The sequence below is a fragment of the Pocillopora verrucosa genome, chromosome 4 (genome assembly GCF_036669915.1).
Source record: "Pocillopora verrucosa isolate sample1 chromosome 4, ASM3666991v2, whole genome shotgun sequence".
Lineage (NCBI taxonomy): Eukaryota > Metazoa > Cnidaria > Anthozoa > Scleractinia > Pocilloporidae > Pocillopora > Pocillopora verrucosa.
Window position 1 is genome coordinate 28,697,647 of NC_089315.1, and position 27,080 is coordinate 28,724,726.

At 39.8% G+C, this 27,080-nt stretch overlaps 1 protein-coding gene and 2 pseudogenes across 1 annotated transcript; all 3 read right to left on the reverse strand.

Annotated features, from left to right (window-relative positions):
• Window positions 1-170: 170 nt before the first annotated feature.
• Window positions 171-8,781, reverse strand: LOC131785257 (uncharacterized; annotated as a pseudogene).
• A 2,007-nt stretch (window positions 8,782-10,788) lies between these two features.
• LOC131785229 (uncharacterized) lies at window positions 10,789-16,837 on the reverse strand (annotated as a pseudogene).
• Window positions 16,838-19,108: 2,271 nt separating this feature from the next.
• On the reverse strand, window positions 19,109-26,853 carry LOC131785247 (uncharacterized). Its single transcript, XM_059102098.2, has 9 exons — window positions 25,921-26,853; window positions 24,944-25,115; window positions 23,470-23,728; window positions 23,115-23,342; window positions 22,277-22,531; window positions 21,975-22,160; window positions 21,727-21,849; window positions 21,370-21,501; window positions 19,109-20,824 (listed from the first exon to the last, which is right to left on the reverse strand). The coding sequence occupies exons 1-9, from the start codon at window positions 26,810-26,812 to the stop codon at window positions 20,633-20,635; spliced, it is 2,439 nt and encodes an 812-aa protein (XP_058958081.2). The 5' UTR covers window positions 26,813-26,853; the 3' UTR covers window positions 19,109-20,632.
• Window positions 26,854-27,080: the final 227 nt, after the last annotated feature.

Here is a 27,080-nt window from a genome sequence, read left to right on the forward strand (position 1 = left end):
TTTGCTTATCTTGATTGACGTGACACCAAGGTATTTTATATAAACTGATAGGCTATCTTTCGTATCACGGTTTATTTATTTTTCTGTAGAAATAAAGAACATCGGTTACAGAAATCATTTTAAGAGTAGGCAGCTTTTGAGAGGCATTTACGAAGAACTGTTGCGTGAGGGTTTTTTCCGCTTTGTAACTGAGCTGTGATCAAAATGTTTTTGTTTCAATTGCTGTGCCCAGCTTATTTCAATAATCTGGCAGAGACGCAAAACCAAAAACTGTGCCAACTGACTGTTCAGGAGGATCAAAAGTTAAAAATCAGTCAATTAGTTTATGGCTCAAAATCATTTCAAAAAATCTTTGGATACAATTGCACATTACAAATAATGCGGAAAGGGTCTCAGTATTTTTTCCCGGTGGAGTCCTGATTTTTTAGTATCTTTTGACTCGTCCATGCTTTTCTTTGGTGGATTAAGGATGAAGTCACAGCCTTCCTTTCCTTTATCCTTGACGCACGCCACATACTTTTTCACGTGATCAGATAAATAAGCTAGCGGAGATGACCCCTGGGACAACACCTGAAAAAGATACCATAAGGATAAGGATGTCAGTCCTTTTGAAAACACACCCAGGTTACTTTCGCGGTTAGCAACCCACCCGATAAGCCACCATCTCCTCGTCCCGTTCTTGTCCCTTAAGTATCCCTCCGCCTTGCATGCCTAAAATGCTTTTCAGCAAGTGAAGTACCACTCGATCTTGCAGTGAAACGTCTTGGGTAAGATGCCACACTTTGCAGTGTGCAGCATTTTCCCCTTCTTTAATGCAAGCCGAATATTTTATTTTCTTAGGGTTAGGGTTATTTGAGTTGTGGGAGAGAGGAAGAAGGCAGAGAAATTACCTGATAATGAAATTCAGGCAACCTGAAGTTATCTCCCAGCGCATCTTTGCAATAGTTCCTAAGTCGTGCAATCTCCAACTGACCGATCATGTAAGCGGTCGCCTGTCCTGGGTCGCTCTGGTAACGAGTCACCTAATAAGCCAGGTCATATAAGGGTCAATAAGATAAAAAAGAGAATAACTGTTTTCAAGTGAGATAGATTTGGAAGGATAGGAGTGTTGGCAGCCAGTGGCGAGTAGGAGGAGGGCCTTTTTACATGTGATGTTCATCTTAATTGATGCACCCCAGCCGCTCTTGCTCTATGCTTTTACCCTTTGGAAGGCTATTTGGTCTTTGAGCAAGCGCACTAACTTCGGACTTAAATGTCCTGGTTTGGATTCAACTTCGAAGCCAAAACAAGAATTTTAGTGTGAATCCAAGGCAGGGTCAGTTTACAAACTAGGCGTGTCCAATAATGTTGTTAGACAAGACAGTCACAATCAGGGAACACGTAACGGTAGCTAAAAGCCCCGACCTCTTTAGAATTTGAATTCAAAGTTTGATTAAATGAATTCAAAATATGAATAAATATAAACGAAGCTAATTAGCTAACTAAATACTTCACAACAGTAGGAAGAAAATTAATGTACCTCTTTCTTTGCAAGGTCTGTATCGTCCCATGCATATTTATTGAAATATTCCAGGGCATCATCGCGAGACAATCCAACGTAATGTAAACCAGTGTCCACAATCAGCCGAAGAGCTCTCCACACCTTAAAGAATTGAGAAATGCAGTGAAATTGGGCAGAACAGAAGCCACATAAATAATGGTTATTGAACCGACTGGAGTGCAATTTGGTCTGAGATCATGCGCGTGAATAGGATGCGGTTTAGAGCAAAAAATGTGCGATGCGTGAATAAATCGCACTGCCGAGAGCCAATAATATTTCAAGGATCACTAATGATTTCAAAATGGATGTTATAAAAAAAGATATATCATGATGGACCACAGCAACTGAAATCCTAGTGAGGTTGAATGAGACAGAAATATAGAGTGGCTGAAGTCGAAGCATAAAGTGTGAACTCCTCTTTCGCTTCTAGACGTTTCTACTTGATCAGAAGGCTATACTTTCTTACCTGCCACTTAAGCATTCCATACTTCTGGAGGGGTTCGTTCTCGTACGTGTCCGTATCTTGAGCGATTAACGGATTCTCAGCGTACAACGCCCATCCCTCTGAAAACGCTGTGTAGTAGGTGATGCTATCCAGCCAGCTTATAACACCGCCACAACTGTCTTGGAAATGTTCTATGTGACCCTGAACCTTTGGAGAGAGAGATTATGGACGTTACTCCCATTACATCATACCAGGTGTTTACCATTCGAATTGAAAATTTGGCCATGAAACAATAGGATTCCCGTCATACTATTTGAGACGTTTCAGAAATTCACGTTCCGCCCACTTTGCTTTCTCTTCGATTTTTCAGTATGTTTTTTTTTGTGAGCTTTAAATCTTTGTCTACTGAAATGTAAAGTTCTACCTTTAAAAAATTGCAGTTAAATTCCTGCGTATATTGTCTTGAGAACCCTAAGTGTACCCAGTCAGTGAACAAACTGTTCGATTTCAAATATACAAAGGTAACCGTTTTTCAATTAGTCAAAGAAACAGATGAATACATCATCTTGTTCAATGATTTTCTTTTGGTTGAGATGAATGCGATGTGAATAAGAACAGTTCCATCCTATATACGGAGGTGTCGAAGGGAGGGTCAAAGATTAACACAAACACAGTCAGACTAAAGTTGCAATTCTACGGAGCTTGCATTGACCTGTGTGTGGTGACCAGGCCTCGCCTCGTGTGCATTGACGCTCCATTCATGGTACCGTGGACCAAAGTTTTCCAGGAAAAACGGAATCCTATACTTTGCGCTTCTTTCGCAATCTGGAGTACTAGAGTAATAACTTTGAGTTCCACTGGATGGGTTCAAATCTGGAATTAAATCAACTGGACAAGTGGGTGTGGTCGCTTTGTCACCGTTGAAGTAGAACAGTGGAATGGTCTTGGGCTCTATGAAGCTCATCACCTTAATATGGTAGGAAATATAAACACATTTTTTTTTTGATTGACTGATTGAACTGACTACCTGCACTGACTTCTTCAGTGACTGACTTACTAGGTTACTGCCCGAATGACTGACTGACTCACTGACTCACTGATTGAGTGAGTGGCTGACAGACTCATTAAACAACTTACCGACTTGCCTGCACAGACTCATTAAGTGACTGACCTCCGGGGTTACTGCCTGACCGATTGACTTAGTGATCGATTCACTGGCTGACGGACGGACTGACTTATAGACTGATTGACGTAATGACTTGAAGACTTACTAACTTACCGACTGACTAGCTTACTGACTGACGGAACGAATGAATGTTTGACTTATAATCAAACTGGCTAAACGACAGACCCCACTGATTACTTGATACACACGTTAACCGTCTGAGAGACTGACTGACTTAATTACTGTCGTCTTACATGACTGATGACGTGCTATTAAAATACACTGCCGTGTTTTTGCGTGACACGCTAACTACAGACTAGTTAAGGAGAAGGAACTTCGACAAATTTTCTATTAATCGCCTGTTGCCGAATGATTTATTTCTATCTGTTTTTATGCTGATAGTTTCGGAAAGAAACTTACCTTTCTTGCTTCAGCAAACCACAGCTGAAGGGCAGCCCAACGTTTAGGGCAATATTTCTTAGCTCCTTCAATATCGCTGCATTTTCTGTGTGCTTCTTTATCAGACTCGTTTTTCGGGAATTGTTCTGAGTTAAAATAAAACTCAGAAGAGTTCAGTCTTTCTCTGAACTTCGTCACAGCGGTTTGGTTGTCCTTCTCTCCAGTGACTTCCTTTGCAACGTCAACGACCTATAAATTTCGATTTTGATAATCGTTGAAAGAAAAAAATTGAACAGAATGGTAAGTGACTTAGAGAATTAAGGAACGAAATAACGAACGAATTGATAAATAAATGAACGGACGAACACATCCTTTACGTTTTAAAATCGACTTTTTTGTAATAATATTGTCTTCCAAAAACAGAGAATTGAACACTCGTTCGGAATACTAAGTGCTTGCCCCTCCATTCACTCTACGTGTTAGTATAAAATGGCAAATTGTTCTGGGGTTATCTTGTGATAATAGCGGAAAGAGAGAATGAGCTAAGCGTACAAACAACTAACCATGGGATAGAGAATATCGAGCTGCTTTTTACCAAGCTCATGAACTTCCATTGGCGTTATTTTGTTTGTTGTGAAATACGACATGATTTTAGAATAGGCCAGCGATCCATTCAGCGGTTCACCAGTGGGATAGGTTTGGTTCTGTTGGCCAGGACTTGTTTTCTTTACCATCGATCCACACATATTTCAGGGGTAGGGAAGCTAAACCGCTGGATACATTGCTTGGAACGCAATGACGAAAGTGTTCCTTCTCAATGTATCTGAGACATAGAAAAGTATTTTAGGTGTGTCAAATTTTCTGAGTGCACTGATCATTACATGACTACTACAGCTATTGTAGTGATTATAGACAGTTTCCAGCTGATTATCTGAGGAAATGCGGGAGAGTAATGTTTTGCTTTGCCGCGTTCCCTGATCGGTCCAGAAAACTATCTCATTCATCCAATCAAATGCAAATCAAAAAATTTACCCTGTTTTACTTTAGGTACTCGTTGGCACTTTGTGATCACCCGATGCTAGGTTTTATGAAAATCAGTTGAGCACTCTATCGTACACAATGCTTGTACTGCATTATACCAAAGTGCATAACGAGTAAGGCCTCCCGTCATTCCCAAGTGAATTGTCACCAGGCAATACAACTCACCGATAAGGCATTGGTCATACTTTAACATGCTGGGCTAAACAGACACGTTAAAAGCGTAAAGGAAACTTCTAGCATAGTAAGAGCTCTATTGAATTATTTTGTAGGTTTTAAGGTAAGGCTTAAGTTTTATGGGGTAGGCATACCTATTTCTATTTATCTATTTATTTATCATTTGTCTTTATTAAATATTAAAAGGGGAACAAAGCTAATCTACAGAAATAATTCACGGGAAATATAAAATAGAGAAAAGAAAAGGTGAGGAAGTCTCAACAAGCCATGAATGCCTATAAGTAAGGCTCCCTCCTAAAACTAGAGTTTAAGTCAAACCGGAAAGTGGAACGTAATTTAACAAGTTTAAAGTTAAAAGAATTTATCACTTAATATTAATCGCCTTGCTATAAAGTTCATTGATTAATTTGCAAATTAATTAAATGGGATTAAGTAACCGTTTGAAAGATCTTATATTAATAGATTAAATTATAGAATGAGGCAGAGAGTTCCACAATTTTGGTCCTTGGTATAAAATTGTGAATTGTTTCATGTTAGTTCTACCTATGCATGATACTCGCATCACTTTACGAGAAGATCTACCCATAAGCATAGTACCTCAACATCTGTTCGAGCGGCTCTCCTAGATATTTCACCAGATATTCTTTGACGGTTTCGCTGACATTCTTTCCTTTGTGTTCTGCCTTCCATTTCTTGTCGGTCTCTTCTGTGATATTACTGTAATATAGTGGATCCAGCAGGGGTTGAACGAACCACTCGTTCAGCACGCCTGCAAAAAGCAAATTGGAACCCAGAATTTATTTCTCTACAATGAGGCTCAATTAAGATATTACTCATGATGGAGACATGAACAGCAGTCACTTTGGAAAAGCAGGAATCGATGTTCTCGCATCTGGTCGAGTACATGTTGCTACTGAGGGCCTGTTTACGTGGAGGTGGGGGACCCCAGGTAGGTGAGGTAACCCGCCTAAGTGGGGTAACCCGCCTGTCCATATAATTTCTTATTTTATCTTGATCACGTTTACATGATAGGTGGGGTGACCCGCTTAGGTGGGTTGCCCGGTCTGCCAGGTAGGGTAACCCTGCCAGCCGGGGTGACAATTTGCCAGCTAAACGTGTCAAGGTGGGGTAACCCGCCTAGCAGGGGCCGCGTTAATGGCAAAAAGCTCAAAAGCGAAACATGTGTGTTTTAAAACTTTGTACATTTCCTAGCCGTCTCATGGCAGAAATCACCCGAAACCGCAACGGACACACAAGGAGAGTAAAATGTTCACATTTCGGAATATTTAGCATCATAAATCGACCATATTTGTTTTCCCAAACTATTCCGTATAACATATTAAGTCAACAGTTCCTCGCGTAACCTGACACCGCGCAACACAACGGGTGACGCTTTCATGAATAAATATATATGTGTCCGAGAATTACTCTTTCGTCTTTCTCGATATGTGAGCGTGGGACGCTTCTGCTCAAACTCCTTGATTGCAAGTGCAACAACAACCTCAAGAAACCTCACCCCAGCGCCCCGGGGTTGTAAGATTGCATGTAAACGCGTTTTATTTTCGACCACGGCTAGGCGGGTTATCTCACTTACCTGGGGTCTCCCACCTCCATGTAAACAGGCCCTGAGTGGCGGTATGAATCAGGTTTTAGACCCAGAGATCCAATTTGATCAAAACGTACGTGCTGAGCCATTGTTTTGCTCATAAGATAATTTGTTTTGCCACGTCCTGCGTTGCGGTCGCCGTCTTGGTTAGCTTATGAACTTGGCGCGGAAAAAGTCACAAACAGGGGCTTTGTATATCTTATTTCCTTTGTGTTCACGAGGCGCGTAATATTTTGGTGACCTGATCGGGCACGCACGAGTGATTCACGTTGGAATGTATTGGACTGTTCAAAACAACTGGAATATTCTGTGTATCATGGCTGAAACACTACACGAGTACCACGAGTCACATCGGATACATACAAATACATAAGGCCACGGACGGGTGACATACGAAGACATACGGAAACACACAAGTAAAATTTTCCATTTCTTTTCTTTTCGAATTATATGAAGAGCCATTTTCCTGAACAGAGTCAGCACGTCTTGAGCTTTTTGAACACAAGCACGATCGCGCCGCACACATAAGGCTGTTCTCTTTTAATTTATTTTCTTTTATTTTCATTCGATCCTCATCCAAAGGCGTTTTTTGATCCTGTTTTCTCGGGAGGAGAAAACTCCACCAGATCATCTGAAAGTCGACCAAACCTCAGGAGAGTTATGCTTCCTGTGCATCGTCGCGTAACGACAAGGGTAGGCTAGTGAATTCTAACGTTGGCAATCATAGTCACGCAAATTAAACGAAAAATTCAAATAGAGAGATCTAGAGACTCTTGTTTCGCTGAGAGTTAAGTTGTAAAATCCGTGGAAATGCATACAAAGGTGCTTTTAAATACACTTGCCCTTTTGCTGCTTTTTCTGACTTTACACTCACAATCACCCGACGAAAATCATTACCCTTTGCAGAATCGGTTGTTTGGAAATTTTCACGGGGAAAAATTCAGCGGTCGAGACGTTTTCGAATAAATGTTAAGAAATGTTCCATGTGTTAGGGTTTTTCACATTAGCATTCAGTGATAAACTCATTAGCATGAACGAATTATACGAATTCACTCTTAGTTAAGTGGGTGCCACGCTTGGGTAAGGCTTTTTGAATTAATGTTCTTGATTTGTTTGCAGTTTTGCCTCTTAAACTCAAAAGAGGATGAGGTATTCTCTTTTTTTTAAAAGCATCCTATAAAGTATTTATTAGCAATTTGTTGATCCATCCCCGTTCGCTCTAAATGCACGTCTCTCTCACTTTTCTCCAATCAGTTTGCCACGTCACGCGCGGCGAAACTTCAACTAGGAAGGAAATGAAAGGAATAAGAATTTGCCTAATTGATTTGCGTTCCAAGAAGAGCGTTTTTTTTCTAAATGTTATTTGCGTTTTTTCCTTAATATTATTTGCTTCAATTCACTTATTGACCTCTTATCATCTCATGCAAGGTCCTTAATGAATGTTCAAGTTGCACGACACTTGAATAAAGTTTATTATTATTAATGCACTAAATGACCTCTTCTCATCTCATCCAAGGTCCATTGAAAAAAAGGCTAAAAAGAACTCATTAAAAACTGTCTAAATATTTGAACTTCATACCTGTCGCGTTGTGTAAAGAAATGCCAGAATATACCAATTCGATGGAGTCAATACCAGCTTTGCACTCTTCTACACTTCTGACCATTCCTCGGCGAACTCCTATCTTCATGTTCTCGATGTATTGTAAAATACCAGCTTTGTGAGTTTTGAGTTTCTTTTCTATGAGCTCCACGTCCGATGCATTGAAAGGTTTGTGATATGATCCCAGGCCTTGATAAACACCATATCCATGGTAGCAGATTGCCTGCCAGCAAAACAAATTCGGTCCCAACATCCAGTCTCCTGCGTAATAATTCACATCATAAGGCTGACCGAATATATGCTGCAGATAATGCTTCACTTGAGCAATTGCCTTCCTTTCTCGGGACTTTAACGCGTCTTCATTGATCTTTTTGTCAGTGATTTCTTTCAGCAAAGCCAAAGACTTATCCGTGCGGGTTTTAATGACGGCTGGTGTTGGATCGTAAGCAACGTATTCTGCCTTGACTGTCTCTGTTTTTACGTCTGGGTCTTGAAACACATCGTAAGGATGAAGTTCGTAATATGTTGCCTGAACTCGACTAAGGAATTCATCGAGGCCAATTCGTTTAGCTTCCTCTGAACCGTCGCATCCACCTGGCAGAGAAGTCTCCCGTTTTGCGATGTTTGAATCGTGCGTTTTCTCATCCTTCTCTTTTAATGCAATTACGGTTAGCACAATTCCCACCACGAGAAAGATTACTCCGACAGCCAGTAAGACTAATGAGACGATTCTAAATTTAGAATCTCTTCCCTCGAATTTGATGCTTCTTTGGTCCGAAAAGATCATTTCTGAACTTTTATTCAGCTCCATGATGCCAAGTTCTGAACAGGGTCTGAACTGAACCAGTTTAAGGGAAGGAGATTAAATTCACTGTCGCCTGTGGCGTTAACAAGCCACTCCCTGGACTGAACCAGTAATTGTGTGGGTCTCGAAGATCACACGAGAACAAAGTTAAAACAATTTAAACAATTTAAACGATAATTTGCATAATATGAAAGGCAATTGAAGCAACTGGATTTTGCATTTCTAATTTATTGTCAACTAACTGCGAAATGAATTTATATTGGTTTTCTTTCGATTGAACTACTGTTTTCATGTTCTGTTTCAATTCAATCAAGTTTCGCGTTTTTGAGTGAGGTTGGATAAGAATTGTGGAAAGCCAGTAGCATTTTACTTCTTGCCAGTATAGGCGTTGTTCTTGTTAGATAATTCTTGTGGCTAATTGATTTCAACTGAGTCAGTCGTTTCGTTAGTTTTTGCTAGCGCCGTGTTTCTATCAGTAGTTTTACTGTCGGACCTAGTAACGCCACAAATTGTAGGTTCGTTTCTATTTCATGTACCTATGTCGTTATTCCGGTTGTTGTTATATTTGTACATGGATATTTGTACTTTATTTTCAGTCGAATCACATATGCTCATCTACACATCTTTACATCTAAATATTCGTCTATCTGGTAAATAGATTAAATATGCACTTATTTTGTGGCGTTAAACGTGTAGTATTTATCTATAGTAATGACTGTACATAGTGTTACGACGTATCGTCCGGGAAATAAGCTTCAAAGAAACTCGCGCCATGGAGAGACACCAAGACTCTTTTTTATGCTTTTCTAGTTTTTTTTCCATATTTGTGCTTTCCGCGGCTAGAAAATAAAAATGCCTCTTCTGCTTCTATTGAAGTGTTTTTCTAAAGCATGCCCCTAAGTATTCTATCAGTTGATGGTAAGCATATTTGGGTTATGAGCTGAGAGACCTAGCCGGGGAAAAAAGTTCCTAGACCTTGGAAGTTTAACCCCTATACTTAAACAATAAACCAAATTTTTTTAAGGAGACTTAAAGAACAACTTAAAGAATAAAGTACGTGATTTTTTACCAAATATAAGGCCAATTTCTGAACACAAAAATCAAAACAGGAATTAACTCTGTTGTTGGTCCTAGCCGAGGTCAGGAGACAAACCCAAACATTTTCACCCGCGGAAACTGTTACTGGAGCGGCAAACAACTCAAACGTTAAGCTATGTGTTCGATCTTGCACACCCTCGGGCACAAGACCCACGCAAGGATTACAGAATAATCAGTCAAAGGAAAAAAACTTTAAAATAACTCATGATTAAGTACCCCACACAGAAAAGCTAATAATAAGATAACAAGCCAAAACGGGCAAAAATTAGGAAATCAACGAGCGGGCTAAGGGTACGAGTGATAATCTCAAACTATAGTTCTTCACAACAATAGGAAACCTTGCCTTAACACCTATCCATTAAGCAAGCTGATGGTTTTGCCTAACGGTTGGCAAGCCGGTGTAACATATGACCCCTCCAAGTCCCAGAAATATTATCGGGAGGTGTAAACAGAGAGCTGAAGGCATTTTATGACGCAGTGAATGACAAGTCGAATGGATTTCTTAACATTCACCCAAGGTTCTTGTCGCCATGGCTGAAATCTTAGGACTCAGTCAAAATTAAATCGTAAGTCAAATTGGCTCTGACCTCATTATTTTGATCTTTAAGTCATTCGTAGTTGTATAGTCTGGCTTTTTAAGACTGCCTGTCGCCAATTATTCGCGGGCTATTTGTCAAGGTCATCCGAATGTTCTTTTTACCCACAAGATGGTTTGAGACGTTGAACGTAGCGAGCCGGTGAAATGTCTTCGAGGCGTCTGGCGATAATAATGACCTCTTAACGTCTCTCTCTACCGCCCCAAACTTTCTCGCGGGCGAAAAAACCCTTCCATAGGCGTTGAGGTAGCCGTTAGTGATTGTGATATTGATGGAAGACGAGCATATTGAGTTAAAATGCCAAAAAAAAATTCACGTTAATTAGGTTTGTTTATTGATTTAAACTCACACTTTCAAATGCAAAGGGCAATTTAACTACATATCATACTGTTTTGAAGTTTTTTTTTTTTTAAGCATTTCAATCAAACCCAGTATTCATTGAGCTCGAATACTGGGGAAAGAAATTCTTGCAAATTAAGACAAATTTTTCAAAAAGCTTTAAAATTGACTCAGCGAACAACAATAAATTGCACCGATAGCTCATCTGTAATATATGACCCGCTTAAGTTAATCATCTTTGGCCAGAGACCTTGTGCCTTGACTGTTTTCTTTGCTTAACTTTTCTTTGGGGGGTTCATGATTACGTCACAACCTTCCCTGGCCTGATTCTTGACACAAGCCACATATTCTTTTACGTGGTCCGTCAAGTAACCAAGAGGTGACGATCCTTGTGACAGAATCTGAATAAAGAAGATACGAATAAATACAAAAGGTGTAAAGGTTTAAATTACAAACGACAGCCGTAAACTCTATTACAAAGGAAGGGGAAAACCTTACAGTTACTAGAATTGTGTAATGTCGAGGTGTCCGGAGTTTGAGGAAATAACGTTACTGACTGGTTAAGGTTTTATGACAGTCATGCACTGAATATAAATATCTGCTTGACTCTGATTGCAGTTAACACATGACAAAACGAATGTCTATCCTTACCTGGTAATGAAAGTCCCGCAGATCGAATTTATCTCCCAGTTCTTTCTCTGCATATTGTCTGGCCTCAAGAATTATCCCCTGTCCTACCATGTAAGAGGTGGCTTGTCCAGGAATGCTTTCGTACCGGACTGCCTGTTGTGTACATTAAGAATTGAAATCTTCAATGTAACAATATGTTAACTAATAAAAACAACGCTTTCAGTCTTTGAGTTTGTGGGGAAAGCGGTTTAAAAAGATTACAAATGAATTATGATCAGACAAACATTGCTTTTTACAGTGTTTCTTTTTACCTCACTCAGGACAAAAGGTGACTCTTCCCAAGCATAGTTTTTAAAATAGTCGAGGACCTGATCTCTTTTCATACCAACGTAGTTCAAACCAGGATCCACGATCAATCGGATAGATCGCCACACTTAAATAAGAACGACATCAAAAATTTCACAATTACGGTGTGACAGTGACAATCAATTGCAGCGACTGAAAGACTCAAATATCTCACGTAACTATATCAGAAGGACTGAGTTCTTATAAAGCAAAACAGTATATGTGTCTACTCTGCTGTGGTTTGTGTATCCTTACCAGCCACTTCAACATTCCGTATTTCTGCATGGGTTCGTCGTCGTACATGTCTGTATCTCGCCCAATCAGAGGATATTCAGCGTACAAGGCCATCCCTCCTTGAAGCCTGTATAAGAGGTGCGACCATCAAGCCAGGCAATCGCACCACCACAGCTATCAAGGAAATGCTCCAGTGTCCCTGTACCTGTAAAAAGATTTGAAAAAAAAACTTATCTCAATTTAGCTGAGCTCGGCTCAAATATCATTCAAGCGGACAAACCACTTTTGTCGAGGATGAAAGTTAATGTACACGTGTATTTTATTTGTGCTCGCAAATTGAGGCAAAAAAAAAATTCCTCAAAACTGAAGACCAACGAATTTCAAAATGCAGCAATTGCAAAATACAATTTTTTAGATGGCTTCATATATCTCCGTGACAAGTTCTGCTCATTTTCTTTATCGAAGCTAAATTGCCCTCATTAGACGAATAGTTTTTCGAACTAAAGATACTTAAAAAAACAAATGATTTACGGAGAAACTGAAGAAAACTTAAACCTGCAAATGGTGTCCAGGCATGGCCTCATGGGCATCAACACTCCATTCTTCATACGTTGGGAACAAGTTGAAAAATGGAATCTTGAAAGTTGCACTTTCTGTGCAGTTAGAGTCGCTGCTGTGGTAGCTCTGGAATGTCATAGCTGGATCAAAGTTGGGCTGCACGTCAATTGGACAGGTGGGAGTGGTTGCCTTATCTCCAGTAAAATGGAACATTGGAACAGTCTTTGGTGTAAGTAAACTCATGACCTGAAAATGGAGACGTTAAGACGGAGTGAACTAAGAGGTTAGTTTGAAGGAAATTCAATAAGCTTCATTTTTATATCACTTTTTTTCCTCCGGATTATGTTGATAAGGACGTGTTTCTGGTTCTCCTTAGGCTCATAACCTCATGCGCGCCTAGCAATTAACTTTTTTCGAACCATCGAAACCTACCTTTCTTATTTCATCCATCCATGCCTGCACGGCAGCCCATCGTGTAGGGCAATGTTCTTAGCCCCTTTAATACACTGCATTTCCGCTCTGCTTCTTCGTCTGTCTCGTTTTTAGGGATTGGTTTCGTGTTAAATGCAACTTAGAAGTATCATTTAACAATTTCTCAAACTCCTGTTGTCGCGGTATCGTTATTGGCTTCTCCAGTTACTTTCCCTTGCAACTTCTAAAACCTGCGGTCGGAAATGAAAAGGTTATTTGATTTAACAGTTGCGTCAAAAGTTAAATTTATTCAACCATTTAAGTGAGGATACGGCCCTCTCTTACTGGGCCATTTCACGATATCAACTAATCGCAACTTGCTGCCATTCTTTGCCCTTTTCGAAGAAGCTTTCCTCTGAGCGAGAGCGTCTGGCCCAGAGGAAAGATTCATTGGGACCGTGGAGGGGATGTTGTATACATCCCAAAGTACCGTTTGTAAAGTGAACAAGGCGCCACTAACACCTCCAGTAGAATTTTTCGAGGATGTCTCGAAACCGAATAGGATCATTAGCATTGGCTGACTGCACTAAAACTGTTGGGATCAGCTTTTGCGTATACCATGTTTTAATAGTGCAATGAGAAGCGTATTATATATTTTATGGAACAAGAAATGTTCATTTAAGAAACAATTCAAAATGCATAGGACTGAGTTGGTTCATCAGTTCATCATTTTATTGTTTTGGTAACCGACATGACCGCCCGACGCCATTTGTCAACGTACTATACAGTCATTACACTCGCTGTCGTAAACTAAATTCACGGCTCACCATTGGATAATAAAGGTCGAGAAGTTTTTCCCCGAGCTCTGTAACTTCCGTAGGGTCATGTCGTTGTTGTAAAATATGACAATATTGTTGGTGTAAGCCTGCGATCCATTCAGTTGTTTACCATCGGACAGGTATGGGTTTGTTGACCAGGACTTGTTTTCTTTGCCATCAAGCCAAACATGTTTGAGTGGTAGAGTAGCCCAACCGCTGGATACACTACCTGGAACGCAGTGACGAATGTGTTCATCCTTGATGTATCTAAAGACGTGCAATACATTATCGTCAGTAAAGCGTTATTATATTTTCATTTCTTGCTCTTTTGATACAAACGTAATGGTTAAGGAGAGGCAGCGTGCCAGTGAACAACAGACTGGTCGCAAAAGCCCTGAAAAGGGCTCCAGACTTAACAATGTAACACGAAGGTCAAGCTCAGTTTAGCGTACTCTCTTTTATATTATAACAAAATTTCAAACGTCGTGGATAGCAGTATATATATATAATGAGCCTGATTTCTCGCATTTTGATTGGTTCTCCTCTTAATGGAGGACAAACGCATGGATGGCGTCACCGTTCTCAACGTTTTTCTTCTTCATCACATGAAAATCCAGTGACGCACTCGACTGCGTCGCGGGCGCAGGTGAAGAGAGTGCAACACGTGCTGCCTCACCTCAATAAATGAACCAGCGGTTTCCCTAGGTAATCCACCAAATATCCCTTTACAGAGTCGCTGACATTTTTCCCATTGTGGCCTTTCTGCCACTCGCTATCTGTTTCTGTTGTTATACCACTATAAAAATTAGGATTTAACAGGGGTTGAACAAATGATTCTTGTAGCACACCTGGAAGAAAAAAATGGGTAAGAATCTGCGTGTGGTTAACAGATTAATCTATTTATCACTAACGAGGAAAGTTCAACTAACTAATTTTTTGAATGGACAAAAGCAACATTTTAATTTTTTTTTTCTGTGAAGACAAACTTTATACTACCTATCGTAACGTTAAACTCATTCAATTTACACTTTTTATTATGTTTAATTAATAAAAAATTTATGAATAACTGTTTTTGCATTGGAAGCACCAACTTAACGTTCTTTTTAAGATGAATTCCTTTGGACATTTTGTTTTGTTTGTTTATTTTATTAACTTTCACTAATGAAGCACTACATCTTCTTGTTGTGGGCCTCAATCAGAGAAGTCACGCAATCGTTTGCCTCAAGTGCAAGTGTATTTTTGGAGCAGGGACACTCAGCACTTGTGTGTCCGCCATGTTGTAGAGGGTTAGGGAGATTATTTTTCATCAACCGCTTACGAAATCACGTCTCTTTAACTAGTCAAGGGGTCTTAAAATGTGATTTTGGCCTTATAAGGGATAAAAACGAAAGGTATTCTTTCCGGCCGCAAAGATATATTCATGAGGATAATCTGCAAAATGGTTATGATATTTGATGACATCTTTAGTCTTTATAATTTTCTATTAATCCCAGACAGTACCAAAATACGTGGAATATTTCCTAAGTTCAGAGCCTGAAATATGATTCGAACGAATTAATGAGGAATGGAATCCCCTAACATCTAAGCATCATTTTTGCCATTTTTATCTTCCGATTACTCATTCAATTCGTTTGTTTTTTGAATATTAAATGTTTTTGATAGAATAAAATATTGCCACAAATTTAAAGGAGAGGAAATAACAGCTAATTCACAGGCGTTATCTTCTTAGCATTAAGCCTATAAGGATCGGAAAAATGTATTTATCCGTATGCCGGTATAAGCATTCATGAAATAAGCCAATGTTGACTGTGATCCGTCAATAATTTTGCGTTCCGCTGTAAAGCATCGTTAAGAATAAGTTACGAAGAGGTCCTGCTTTGCAATATTCTTGTTAACTCACATAATTTATTACAATTTTAGGGGAAGGTCAAGATTACGTAATAATCGAAGTGCATGAACGCATAACACATAACGTCTTCTTAAGCAAGACGGAGCCATACATCTGGATAGCTTCGCATACCTGTTTCATTGTTTAGGTAAACCTTCATGTACTTGGATCTTAAAGCTTTAAATCCAACCTCGCACGCTTCCTTACTTCTTACCATTCCTTTACGTATTCCCATCTTCATGTTTTCGATGTACTGCAAAATGCTAGCGTTAAAAGTCTTAAGTTTCGTCTCTATTAGCTCAACATCCGATGCATCATTAGGTTTAAAATAACGACCCAGTCCGTTTTGCACTGCCCTTCCGATGTTGCAGATTTCCTGCCAGCAGCGTTTGTTCGGTCCCATCATCCAATCTCCAGCGTAATAGTTGACATCAAAAGGTTGACCGAATACGTGTTGAAGATAGTGTTTCACTTGGGCCACAACTTTCTTTTCTCTTGGTTTCAATGCAGCTTTGTTTATGTCCTTCTTGTTGATTTCCTTTAGCAAGTTTAAGGAAGTGTCCGTTCGAGTTTTGATCAGAGAGGGCGTCGGATCGTAGGCAACGTATTCATTTTTGATTCTCTCAGGGGTGACATCTGGGTCATCATAAACTACATAAGGATGGAGTTTATAATATGATGACTTGACTTTATCGAGGAATTCACCAAGCCCCACTCGTTTTGCTTCCTCTGAATAATCACATTTCGCTGATTTGTCTGATGGGGCTGCGGCGGCCGCATTCGTAACTGATGCTCCGTCATCTTTTCCTTTTTCTTTTGCTGCAATAGCAATCAACGCGATTCCAACAATGAAAATGATCGTCGCGACAGCTAATATCATAATTGTGATGATTCTCTCCCTCGAGGGTCCCTGACGTCCAAAAGTAACGCTCTTCTCGTCAGACACCATCATTTCCGTACTCTTGGTCTGCTGCATGATTGTGAAGTTGCTCTCCAAAATGACTGGAATCGCCAAATTCTCCAAATTCAAAGGGCTTGTTGCCGTTGTATGATTCGCTTACCTCGCCGCAAATAAATTGGCTGACGAAAAGTAAAACTTGGCTGACGAAAGTAACAATTGGCGGACGTAAGTGAAAAAAATTTCCGCATGACCGTCGTCCTTTGCGAATTGCTATTCACATGCCCCATCTAAGTTCAGCTAAGATTAGGAACTTTTCTGAATCATTTTTTCAGCAATAGATCACACAAGCCTTACTCATATTGCCATATTGGCCTGATACTGGAGAAATACCGGAATTTGTCATCGCAAAATCATTTGTTATTAAATCGTTTTCCACGCAGAAAATATGCGAGAGATTAGACTAGCTGCGACGTGGTAATAACACGCTTTAACAAGGTCACGGACACAGACCTAAAGTGAAAATGTTATCGCTCAAGGTGATTATTTACCATCTGAAATATATAAAACTATTTATCATCCGTGACACACAAGGTATCAATTAGATTCACCTTGCTGCTCATCACGGTCCTTTACAGCATAGAAGCCAGCTCCCAGCTTAGCCTAAGTCCACCGCAGTCCTCCTCTAAAGGTCTCTAAGTGGATCCCGGACACATTATTTTCCTTCTCCCTTGGAGACCAGCTAAGCAAAACGTCAGGGATGCTGGTGGTTTCTCCTCTCAGTATATGGCCAAATCAAAGGCAATATTCCTCTCAATTTCCTCCTGCTTGGTTAGTTTGATGAGGTCAAAATCTTTATTGGCTGGAAACAACAATTTTGTGCGTCTATACGATTATTTTGTAGCTTGTGTGCAAGTTTTTTTAATTCGAAGGCCTGCTAAGCGACTTTCGTGGTTCTTACTTTCAGATGAGCTGTTCTCGCGAAATCATGACAGCGACAAAGAGAAAAGTGAAATCGACAGTGACATTGGCGTTTAAAAATTAGACAAGGACTTGCAGCGCATTCGGGAAGAGGAAATTGTGTTTACAATATAGTTTAACTTTCAGTGAGTAATGACAATCTATTGTGTGACCTGTGTCGTCTAAGTCTTCGCTCGTGGTTTGACCTGATTCTTGCGCGTCTCAGCCTTGTAAAGCATCTTATCTCAAGCACATTTTCTACCAATCTCTTCACTTTAAACTACTCTTGACAGCGAAAACCTAAACAAGTACTCTAGTGTTTACTGTCGGTCGAAGGCAAGGCCAGCTATCTTATAATAAGAAATTCCGCTGTTTCTTCAACGCTTCACTCAGTAACATGAATTTGTCTGGCATGATTTATCGCAGATGAAAAAATACCCGGAAAGGGAAATTATGCTTATCAGTTCGTAAAGGATGATGGACAGACGGAAATTTTTCTGCTCTTTAAAAGGGTATTAAAGGGCGTCAGCCACGTTATTGAATTTTCGACCTTGAAGGTGAATGTGCGCAAAAAAAGCAATGCCAACACTTGATTGTACCTGAAAATCTAGCGATCCTTAACATTTGGGAATCAAATTGACAAATCATGCAGCAAACCAAAAGTATGGAGATGATGATTTCCAAAAAAGAGACCATACTTTCGGGCGTCGAGGACCCTCGCGAGAGAGAATCTGAGAAAACAACATGGCAACCACTCATTTTATGAAGAAGCTCTGGGCGTCGCCTCTCCGGAAATACCCCTACACCGAAGGCATTCGATTGCCTGACTTTTCTGTGTCCGGTCCTTGTGGGAAAATGTGGCACTCAATCGGTAAACGTTTAATTACAAAGTAAGTGAGCATGACCTCTAACGCGTTAGAAATTTTTTGTTGCGTTTCTCATTTCTGGTGTATTTTCTACTTAATCTCTTCTTTGTGCACTCTCATTCAATTCTTTCTTGACTGAAAACTAAAAGAAGAACTTTTGAGTAGGTTCAACGCAAGGCTACAAGATCTACTTAAGTGAGGCCCTGTCAGGAGGGGTCTTATCGTCCCTCTTCTGAGTTTCAAACCTTTTCACGTCGCAAGTTCGGAAGGTTCGCATGTGGGTGGCGGAATTTCGTCCAAAGCCACAGATAACGATATTGGAAATGTTCAAGTATAGAAAGTTTAACCTTAATGGGTTCTCGTAATTCTGTTCCCGATACATTTTATTTCCGGATAATTATCGACCAAATAAAGCCTTGCAAAGAGCGACATCGAAAAAAAAAAAAGAAAAGGATAAATCTGAATTTGGAGCGCTTAACCATAAAGGACATGAAGCAAGGTGTGATGATATGAAAGATAAGAAGAGAAGATGACAGAAGAGAGTTAATGCAAAGAATTCACCCAAGCAAAATTGGACTTGATCACCGTATTGTTATTGCTGTGCTCTGCTTGAGTGTCCACTCTAATATTTCTCTATTTGTAAATGAAATCAGAACTTTTTATTGATTAGATTAAAAAGCTATTTTCAGTCTAAAACATCTGAAGTATTATGATCTTAGTATTATGTATCATTGTATCATTATCTACAAATGCCTTTAAATCCTAGCTATCTCATTAGGAACATTGCTAAAAGATCTGCTCTCGGTAATCAGTCCACCAGCTTTCCACTATAGAGTGGGATGGTACAGATTTGACAGAACGTTGTTGACCACTGAACCTTCTTTAAAATGAGATGTGGAAGACCCAGCATTTTCTTCCTTATTCATCGTAATTTTTTTACCCTTTTTATATCTTGAAAATGACAATTTGCGATCCAAATCTTTTTTGAATATATGATTTACATGGATATATATGTCGTCACATTGCTTTAATTTGTGACTGAGTGATGGTAACTAACTGTTTGTTTCCGGCTGAGTACTACCGAACACGATAAACATCTTACAATCGTTTCAGGATGGCGCGTCAAAACAAACAAAGCTTTTACTTGCGGAAATATCTTAAAAGGTGTGATCGGCACATGATGAAAACTTAGATGAAAAAAAATTTTGCTTTGAAGAGAGAGCATTCACCGTTTGAATCAGCGAATTAAGCTCAGTAGATCCAAAGTATGATATTTTCAGCTCTTGGCGAGACACTATACAAAAGATGATAAAGTTTCAATATAATTTTAGAGTGGCGTCTTCGGTACGTTATTAAAATCAAGAATCTTTTTGCGGAAATATCTGAATAGGTTTGAACTGCCCATCGTGTCACAGGCGGCCCAAGCTCCAGCTGTAAGATGATCATCTTGCGCAGTAATAGTCATGGCGGAATTATGAGAGTTTGTATGGGAATATTTACGACCGCTCTAAGGAATAAAACAATACGTCAAATTCTTAATAAAAATATCTCACCTTACTTCCACAGCGTATCACTTGGTATCTGACCGCTTCCTTTGGTGAAACGAACGCATTTTAGCGAGTTGTCAATTTCGAGGTTTTCAACGTACATGGGAAAAGCCCAAGGCTGAACACTCCATTTCCGAACGCTCGATCTGAGAAGCGAAAAGTTCCAACGCAAAATGACCGGGCGGAATAGCGGAATGGCGGAAGATCCTACGACGCGGAATGCCTCGTTTTATGTCACAAAAGTCTCACAAAAATGAAATTGCATTGAAGTAAGATAATGATTTCTGATAAACAGGCAAAAATAAAAGAAGCATGGTTTAATCGTCATTGGAGCCTTGCCAGAGGATAGACCGATTGAGGAACAGTGAAGTTCTTGAGCCAGCCCCTATGAATTTTATTACTATTGTTATCACTATTATTATTATTAATATTATTATTATTATTGATATGATTATTTTTACCTTTTAATTATAGGTTGAGGGTCAATAAGTCACTATATTCTTGAATCGTCTTTTTCTTATTGAATACTCACAAATATGCGGGATGCGGCATTTCTTAAACTGCCTATTTTTAACAATTAACAAGATCCTAATTAGGCTTGGCCTTTCGTTAGAGTCGGAAAAAAAGAGCCAGCCACTAAAATGAGCAATCACTAACAAAAAGTGCACATCATATATAATGTAAAATAGGTTTCGGTATGTTTTGCCAACGGGGCGCGTCTGCTGTTTTCTTTCCATTGCGTTTCTTCGGTGGTCTCAGAATAACGTCACAGCCTTCTTTCGTCTTGCCCATGACACACGCTACATATTTTTCAATGTGATCTGATAAGTAGGCCAGCGGAGAGGACCCCTGAGCGAGAACCTGAAAAAAGTTTACATATGTCCAGCTCCCATTTTTTAAACCTAGTATCGCTATTCCTTTTACACATAGCTTTTCTCGCTTTCCTCGTTTTTTCTAGTCCAAGTTTGGAGCTCAGCCATTGACTGGCACCTCTCTGGGTGGCATTTAGGCATTTTAGGCGATTACGGCAGCTGTTTATCTAACTTATGATTTCTCAGCTATTCGGACAATTACGACCTTGTTTCAATAAAGCAGACCAAACTGTGATAATCGGATGAGTAATTCGCTAAATCAGGACTTTATCGTCAAACAACAACATATTTATTTAGTTCGAAGCCAGTTATTGTAATCTTCTGGCAAAATATCCTTACCATTGCTATTGCTATAGCCATGATTTGGCTCGTCAACACCCTTAGCACCCTTAGTAACATTGCATTTGGTTAGATAATGAAAATAATGTCCACATAACCTCAAAACAAACAATGCGTTCATAGCCTATTGACGTCCGCAGTGGCATTTAGGGATGAAATCCCTTTAAAACGAATGTATGAGACGTATTTACTAACCTGGTAATGGAAATCTCGCAGATTAAACTTTTCCCCCAAATTATCTTTAGTATACTTTCTGGCTTTTTCAATCTCCAATTGACCAATCATGTACGCAGTCGCTTGTCCTGGGTTGCTCTGATACCGAGTAACCTGTTGAGGTCACCAGCAGTACAAGTAATTTAATAACAGAAAGTAAGAGATTATCAACAGTTATAGTTAAATTGATAAATGTGTTGGATTATGACGACCTGTCCAATGGCACATTTCCGAGTTATGTTTGCCTCCTTTTCAAAACGAGCTTGGAAAGTTGCTTTAAAACTTTTTAAACGCTATACTTGTAACAATAATTCTTTTTTTTTTTTTTAATTATTTCACCTCTTTTTGTGCAAGGTCTGTATCGTCCCACGCATATTTTCTGAAGTATTCCAATGCCTCGTTCCTTGAGAATCCAACGTAATGTAAACCAGTGTCTACGATCAGCCGTATTGCTCGCCAAACCTACAGGTAGAGGGAAGTGTAATCATTCAGAAGAAGGGTCTGAACTCCGTTGATGATTGCATACTTTTATGTACCCGTCTGTGAAACGGCGATGCTGCCATGAATTAAACTTAATCAATCTCTACCTGCCACTTCAGCATTCCAAACCTCTGCATCGGTTCGGTTTTATAAGCGTCTGTATCTTGGGCTATAAGCGGGTTTTCAGCGTACAACGCCCATCCCTCTGTAAACGCTGTGTAGTACGTGACACTATCAAGCCAACCAATAGCACCACCGCAAATGTCGCGGAAGTGTTCTGCATTACCCTGAACCTGTGGATGGAGTATAAGCCGGTATGTCGAGCTGAGTGGACTGATATCGACTCTCGAAACAATTTGCAAATTTGCTTACGAATCTTTATTATAATAAAGCTGGTTAACACGTAAACCTGTGTATGATGTCCTGGCGTCGCCTCGTGTGCGTTCACGCTCCATTCAGAAAACCTGGGACCCATATTTTCCAAGAAAAATGGAAGGTTGTATTTGGCGCTTCTTGCGCAGTTTGGACCCGCACGTCGATAGCTTTGAGCTCCACTGGACGGATTCAGATCGGGCTGCATATCAACTGGGCAGCTGGGTGTGGTCGCATAATCCCCAGTGAAGTGGAAGAGAGGAATCGTCTTCGGAGCAAGCAAACTCATCACCTATTCCGGCAAAATCGGGAACAGTTTGCTCTTACTTCTACCTGAATTGACTTGAGGAAACGTATCAAAAAAATTTGCTGAAATGTCTTTGTTTTAAATAGATGAGACTTGGAAAATGCATTTCTCGCGTAGGGAACAGATCACGCAGACTTCTAGATTGCCAGATGACCGCTACGTTTGACTGAGGAAAAGTTTAAAATCAAACTACTCCGATAAAGGTGTTCAAGTTCAAACAGTCAAATTTTTTTGGCTACCAAAAATCTTTTAATAAGGGTGGGGGTTAGGGTTAGGGGGTGGGGGGGGGGGGGAGGTGAGAACTTCGAAAAAAAACGATGCCAATTTGTATTTGGTGGGAAGTCGGATTGACAGGAATATCACGACAGATCAATAATACTTGCTGGACATCCTCTTAAACCACACTAAATGGAGCCTTGCCCCAAGGAGTATCGGCTCATTTAGGGTCTAAATTAACACTTCCAAGAACAATCCCGTACCGGATGTTAAGGGGTTTTCCTTATCGGGGCCAACAGAAGATAAAGTAATTTAGCATACTTATATTATCAGTATCAAGGAAATGCAATACCTTCCTTGATTCAGCCATCCAGAGCTCCAAAGTAGCCCACCTCGTGGGACAATGTTTCTTAGCTCCTTCAATATCGCTACATTTCTTGTGTGCATCTTTATCAGACTCGTTTTTGGGAAATGGATCCGCATTGAAATAACTATCAGATGAAGTTAGTATTTCTCTGAACTCCGATATAGCCGTGCTGGTATCGTTGATCTCAGTGACAAGTTTTGCAACATCGACAACCTATGAATGAGTCAAAAGAGGAAATAACTGGGAAGAAATTCGGAGGTGGTACGAGGTATTGTCTTAAAGAAATGACATCACTAACAGAACGATTCTTTGTTTAGACAAAAACTGGAAATAACCTCACCATGGGATAGAGAAGATCAAGCTGCTTTTTACCAAGCTCATGAACTTCCATTACTGTCATGTTATTTGTTGTGAAATACGACATGATCTTAGAATACGCCAACGATCCATTCAGCGGTTCACCAGTGGGCAGGAATGGGTCTGTGGGCTGGGAGGTGTTCTCTTTGCCGTCGAACCAAACATACTTGAGTGGAAGACCAGCTAAACCGCTAGACACGTTGCTTGGAACACAATGACGAATGTGTTCCTCCTCGACGTATCTAAATTACAATCATTATGATGTTTTACATTTTTGTCCCTAATGTGATCCTGATCAGTAGGCGGATAGCTGTAGATAGCTGTTATTATCATAGGTTTTGCTACTTAAGGGAGTTATATCAGTCGATAACTTTAGAAATAGATTCCCTTGACTTTTGAAGGAATAAGCGTAAAAAATGTCAGAATATAAATATAATATGACAGAATCAGCTTCTGAGACCGAAAGGGTTCATGAATTAAAGAAAAGATCTTAAGATCGCTGCAGCGCTATATTGTTTCGTGTGTTCTACCTTTCTCTGCCATAATGGAGGGTGTTAAGTAATAAAACCAAGATCCAACCACAGTCATAACTGTACTAACTGCACAACATATCGTTTCTCCCGGCTTAAATCACATCCTAATCCAGCTATTCTAGTGCTGAACGGTATTTTAAGTTGTCTTTGGTGACTGTTAAGGACCCGTCTGGAAAGCGCTCACACGAAAACTGTATTTAGATGAAAGCCCTCCAGCTGTGGCGATCGCAAGTAGTAAACAATATTCTATGTGGGTTTGTATATCAGCCCTAAGATGACTTCCCCAGATAATCTCTGGATAATACTTGGTACATTGAGACAAGGTCGATGTTAGAAGGTTCTTTGAAAAATGCGAAAGCAGGAGAAGAGGTTATAGTAGTCGATATTTACCGAGCGGCGAGATAAATATCATGACTTTCACCGACACCGAGGTATTGTTTTAGCATGTACCATAAAGAAAAAAAAATTTATTCTTGGAAATATATTGGAAAATGGTCGGAAATCAAACTCTAAATCTCACGTGAGATTTTGCCTTCTTGGGTGCTCGGGGCCAAATAGTAAAAGTACTTGCTAATCACTTCCGAACTCGTCAGTTAGCGCGTTCGAAGAACATTAATAACCTTCATGGGGTGTACTACAGTAAAGTAACGGATAATTTCTGTTCCTCGCGTGCTAAATAAACAAATCAGTTGCTAAGGCCATCGAAAGTTAGCCGGATAATTTTCCGAATATAGGTGCCTAATGAACGTGATGAACACCCAGTTCCACAAGCTATGGAACTCTGATCTCAGCAAAAAGTCACAGTCGAGTTCAAAAAGCATTAAGAAAAAGAAAAAAAATTCGTAAAAGGAAATCGTTCGAACCAAGTTTGAGCTTATTAAGATGCACCTCATATTGTGCTCTTTAAGTGTAATTATACTGTACCTTAACATTTGTTCAAGTGGTTCTCCTAAATAAGTCACCAGATATTCTTTGATAGTTTCTTTGACATTCTTTCCACCGTGCGCCGCCTTCCATTTATTATCCGTATTTTCTGTGATGTTGCTGTAATAATCAGGATTCATCAGGGGTTGAACGAACCACGCTCTTAGTACACCTGCAATGAAAGTACCGCGGATGATCAGTTTTATTTTAAAGCCCACAACACAAAAGGACAACAAAACAGTATTGATCAAAGTGTCCATGTCTCTTTTGGTTGGAAGTATGGACTGGCCTCAGAGCTCAGCAACTAAATTTACTAATTTCAAGGTTACTTTTTTTGGATAATCAATTCATCTGAAAGAGTTCGAAACTTGTACACTCGATGTATGGAAGCCAAACATCTAAACTAATATTTCAGCCACTTCTAACTTAATATTAGAATATTCACCGAAGCCTTAAAATGTTTCGCATGGACCATAAAACTTTATTGGTCGATCAAGGTCTGTAACAGGGGCCAAATTAAGTTTTCCTGTTTATTTGTCTATTTAGCTATTTACTCATGGCGGTATCTTTGTTGATCGGATTGCCACACGACTTAAAACCTTGAAGCCTATACGTAATTGCAATACTGTATCTCAAAAGCAATGCATCCTTGACAACGTCGTGAATAGATTTATAGTGGTTTTATTAAGAGCGCACGCAAAGTTTCAAATATATACATGTACCTTGAAAACAACTCGTGTATTTCTCACTTCGATGAGCAATCCGTGGAACTTAAAGAATTTCTTGTGTCAATTGCTCAGCCAAATTATTTTTTAAGGGCTGTGGCAGTGTAGTCCGTTAAATTCGAACCCTTCAACAAACCTTCAGCAATTTTGAATTCAGGATTAAATTACTGATGGTCCTATCCATGCCCTTGGGACGGTGTAATATACTTATGGTTAATCAACTGTTACGCAACATTCACCTTTTTTCCTCACCTGTTGCGTTGTATAGAGAAACATTCAAATAGTATCTTTTGATTGTGTTAATACCAGCTTCACACTCCTCTACACTTCTGACCATTCCTTTGCGTACTCCCATCTTCATGTTCTCGATGAATTGCAAAATGCCAGCTTTGTGAGTTTTAAGTTTTCTTTCGATTAGCTCCACATCAAAAGAATTGTGAGGTTTGTGATGTTTACCTAGTGACATATTAACGGCGTACCCGTGAAAGCAAATTTCCTGCCAGCAAAACGAATTCGGTCCCATCATCCAGTCTCCATTGTAGTAATTAACATCATACGGCTGACCGAATATGTGCTGCAGAAAATGCTTTACCTGAGCAAGTGCCTTCCTCTCGCGGGGTTTCAACGTGTCTTCGTTGATCTTTTTATCATTGATTTCTTTCAGCAAAGCCAGAGCAGTATCCGTCCGCTTTTTAATCATATATGGTGTTGGATCATAAGCAGAGTACTCCGCTTTGATCGTTTCTGTTTTTACTTCTGGGTCTCGGTGCACGTCATAAGGATGAAGTTTATAATACGTCGCCTTCACACGACTAAGAAACTCACCAAGACCAACTCGATTGGCTTCTCTCGAAAACTCGCAGTTGTTTTGATCTCGCTGCCCTGTGGCTTTCTTATCGTTGTTCACTGCGAGTACAATGAGCACAATTCCTGCAAGAAGGAAGATTAAACCAACAGCCAAGATGACGATTGACACAATTCTACCGGCCGAAAAACCACTTGCGGCAGATTTGACATCTTTTTCGTCGGAAAACACCGTTTCTGAGCTTTTATTCATCTCCATGATGCTTATCTTTGTATAGAATCCCTCAACTGAACCTACCTCGCAGTATTTGATAAAAAGCGTTTGCGCTGAACCATACATGAGATTTATTAATGACCATTAACCTTTAAAAAAAACGGTTGCAATTGGCTGTTGCCCCTCGATTGAATTAGCCACTACCTTAGAGACCGGGGATGAGTGCAGGGTTCGTAAATAGTATCACACCATAAATGCAGTAATTAGATCAATATTTCACTTTTGAATTAATATGAGCCTCAATTGTCTTTCAAAACGTTACACACTTCAAATCTCTTAAGATCATGTGGCTAAGAGTTAAAGTCCTGGGATATCGAGTAAGTATCGTTCTGCA

What these genes read in the sequence shown, in the direction of transcription:
- LOC131785247 (XM_059102098.2), bottom strand. Translation starts at nt 26,812, where the DNA reads ATGTATGGTTCAGCGCAAACGCTTTTTATCAAATACTGCGAGGTAGGT. An exon ending in TTCTCTATACAACGCAACAG is followed by an intron (nt 25,116 to 25,920) that starts GTGAGGAAAAAA and finishes CTTTCATTGCAG; the next exon opens with GTGTACTAAGAGCGTGGTTC. An exon ending in CAGACCTTGCACAAAAAGAG is followed by an intron (nt 21,502 to 21,726) that starts GTGAAATAATTA and finishes TGACCTCAACAG; the next exon opens with GTTACTCGGTATCAGAGCAA.